Source organism: Neopelma chrysocephalum, unplaced genomic scaffold (genome assembly GCF_003984885.1).
Source record: "Neopelma chrysocephalum unplaced genomic scaffold, ASM398488v2 Primary Assembly neopelma1_23, whole genome shotgun sequence".
Classification (NCBI taxonomy): Eukaryota; Metazoa; Chordata; class Aves; order Passeriformes; family Pipridae; genus Neopelma; species Neopelma chrysocephalum.
This window is the reverse complement of record NW_020897691.1, coordinates 12,741,391-12,743,569: the sequence shown is the minus strand read 5'-3', so window position 1 is coordinate 12,743,569 and position 2,179 is coordinate 12,741,391. Positions and strand designations below refer to the sequence as shown.

General features: G+C 40.8%; 1 protein-coding gene across 1 annotated transcript; it reads left to right on the top strand.

The window, feature by feature from the left end:
* Positions 1-348: 348 nt before the first annotated feature.
* Positions 349-1,338, top strand: MAS1 (MAS1 proto-oncogene, G protein-coupled receptor). The gene has a single exon (XM_027682999.1). The coding sequence runs from the start codon at positions 349-351 to the stop codon at positions 1,336-1,338; it is 990 nt and encodes a 329-aa protein (XP_027538800.1).
* The last annotated feature ends 841 nt before the right edge of the window (positions 1,339-2,179 follow it).

Sequence of the window (2,179 nt, the reverse complement as noted above, 5' to 3'; positions counted from 1 at the left end):
TGACTATATCATGAAACTTTGCAATGCGATTGAGACATTGCTTATCCAAGAACTCTTTGAGAGAATCTCATATGCTGACCCCTATAAAGAAGAAAGCTCAGGATTTCTTCTAGCATGATGGGCTTAGCGATCTTTAAGATTGCCAAAAGTAGTTCTAACTGGGTTTCAGCTAGCATCAGTATATCAAAACTGGTTTTCCTTTTGCCAAGGCCTTCAAGTACAACCAGAAATTGAGGGTCCGCAAAACAGAACGAAAAGGGGGAGGGGAGGAGCACACAATGCTCACAGTATATTTTTATACATATTTACAGAAGGAAGAGCTGTGCTATCCAAACTTGAGCTTTCCCCATGGATGAGTCAAACATAACGTTTCATCCCAGCGAAGGCACAGAGAACATCTCAATGCACAGAAACATTTCTACACAGGAAAGGGTCTGGGAGATATTGACCCCACTTTGGGTAATTATGATCATCTCCTTCCTGGGTTTTTGTGAAAATGGAATTGTCCTCTGGTGCCTCTGCTTCCAGATCAAAAGAAACCCATTCACTGCATATATCACACACCTGTCCATTGCTGATATCTCCTTACTGCTTTGTACGTTTATTCTGTCAATTGAGTACATTGCTGGTTTTGGATTTGCATATGGTTTTTACTATTATATCACCACCACACTATCTATCATCTTCCTTCTTGGCTATAATACTGGTCTCTATCTCCTGACAGCCATCAGTATTGAGAGATGTCTGTCTATTGTTTACCCTATCTGGTACCGATGCCACCGGTCACAGCACCAATCGGCAATTGTGTGTGCAATCCTGTGGACTCTGTCTTTTCTGATGACAGTAGCCGAATATTTAACATGCAAAGATGATTCAACAAAGGAAAAATTCGACAACGGCAACCATTGCCAAGCACTGCTCATCTTCACATGGATCCTGACTTTCATGATCTTCATTCCTCTAATGATTCTGTCCAGCCTGATCTTAGTTATCAGGATTCATCGTAACTCCCTGAGACCTCATTCGTCAAAGCTCTACATCATCATTGTGGCCACAGTCATTGTCTTCCTCATCTTTGCCATGCCTATGAGGCTGTTGTATCTTCTGAATTATCACCACTGGTCATCTTTGCTCAGCCAGCAGAACCACGTCACCGTCGTTCTCTCCACCGTTAACAGTAGCATCAACCCCCTTGTTTACTTCTTTGTAGGAAGCAGCAAGAAGAAGAGGTTCAAGGAAAGCCTCAAAGTGGTTCTTAGTAGAGCGCTCACTGACGGGTTGCGGCCAAGAAGCCAGGAAGTTGGCATGAGTTTGGATATAGCTGAAACAATTTTCTAAAGCTTAGGGGCAAAACTCTAGGGGCAAATAATTGGACTTGGAAGGTCTAATAAACCACTGCAAAACTAAAAGTATTTTTCTTCCATAGAATGTAAAAAGCAGTGGTGAAATGGTATTGTTATCTTTGGTGGTTGAGCAATGGAAAAATATGGACTAGAATAAAGATAACTTTTATTTGTATTTTTTTAATTATTCAAACACATGCTACATCCTGATGTGACTATGTCAGTCAAAGATACCACAGTGGAAAAGAGACAGGCCAACAGAGAATATAAAAAAAGGACACAGAAATATGTTATAAATAGTGTGACATTTATACAAGCACCAAGCACCCATAAATGCTATTGAAGTCATCAGGGCCTGTGTGTATTTGCATTTTTAAAAGTCAAATCCACTAAACACAGGATTCACATTACATACTGGGATTTAGTTTCAACTGTTTCCAGCTTGTTTAAGTGCGCAAAAGAGCTGCTCCCTCGGGGAAACAGAAGAAGAAATCCACATATGAGAGTAAGTCCCCATACCTAGCCAAGCACATACGGTGTAGCTTTGGTCTAGCAAGAAATCAAAGTATATATTAAACAGTCTAATTCATCTGCCTTTAAGGGGCTACTTCAGAGTCTGTTTTCAAAGTATATGTTGCACAATTTCCAGTGACATCAACATGTCTCTGGGTCCTTGAATAAATTGGTACCTGACACACAGGAGTTTCTGCCAATATAGGGAGGTTGTCAACTCACAGAGGGCTTTTGCCCTAATTATGAGGGGTGGGGTTGGCTTATCCCCAAAATGTCAGTGTTCCTGTAGGTTTAGTTATTCAAGGAGTCTGTAAGAAAATCAG

Bases quoted from the DNA above. Each gene is read 5' to 3' on its own strand.
- MAS1 (XM_027682999.1), top strand. From the start codon at position 349: ATGGATGAGTCAAACATAACGTTTCATCCCAGCGAAGGCACAGAGAAC.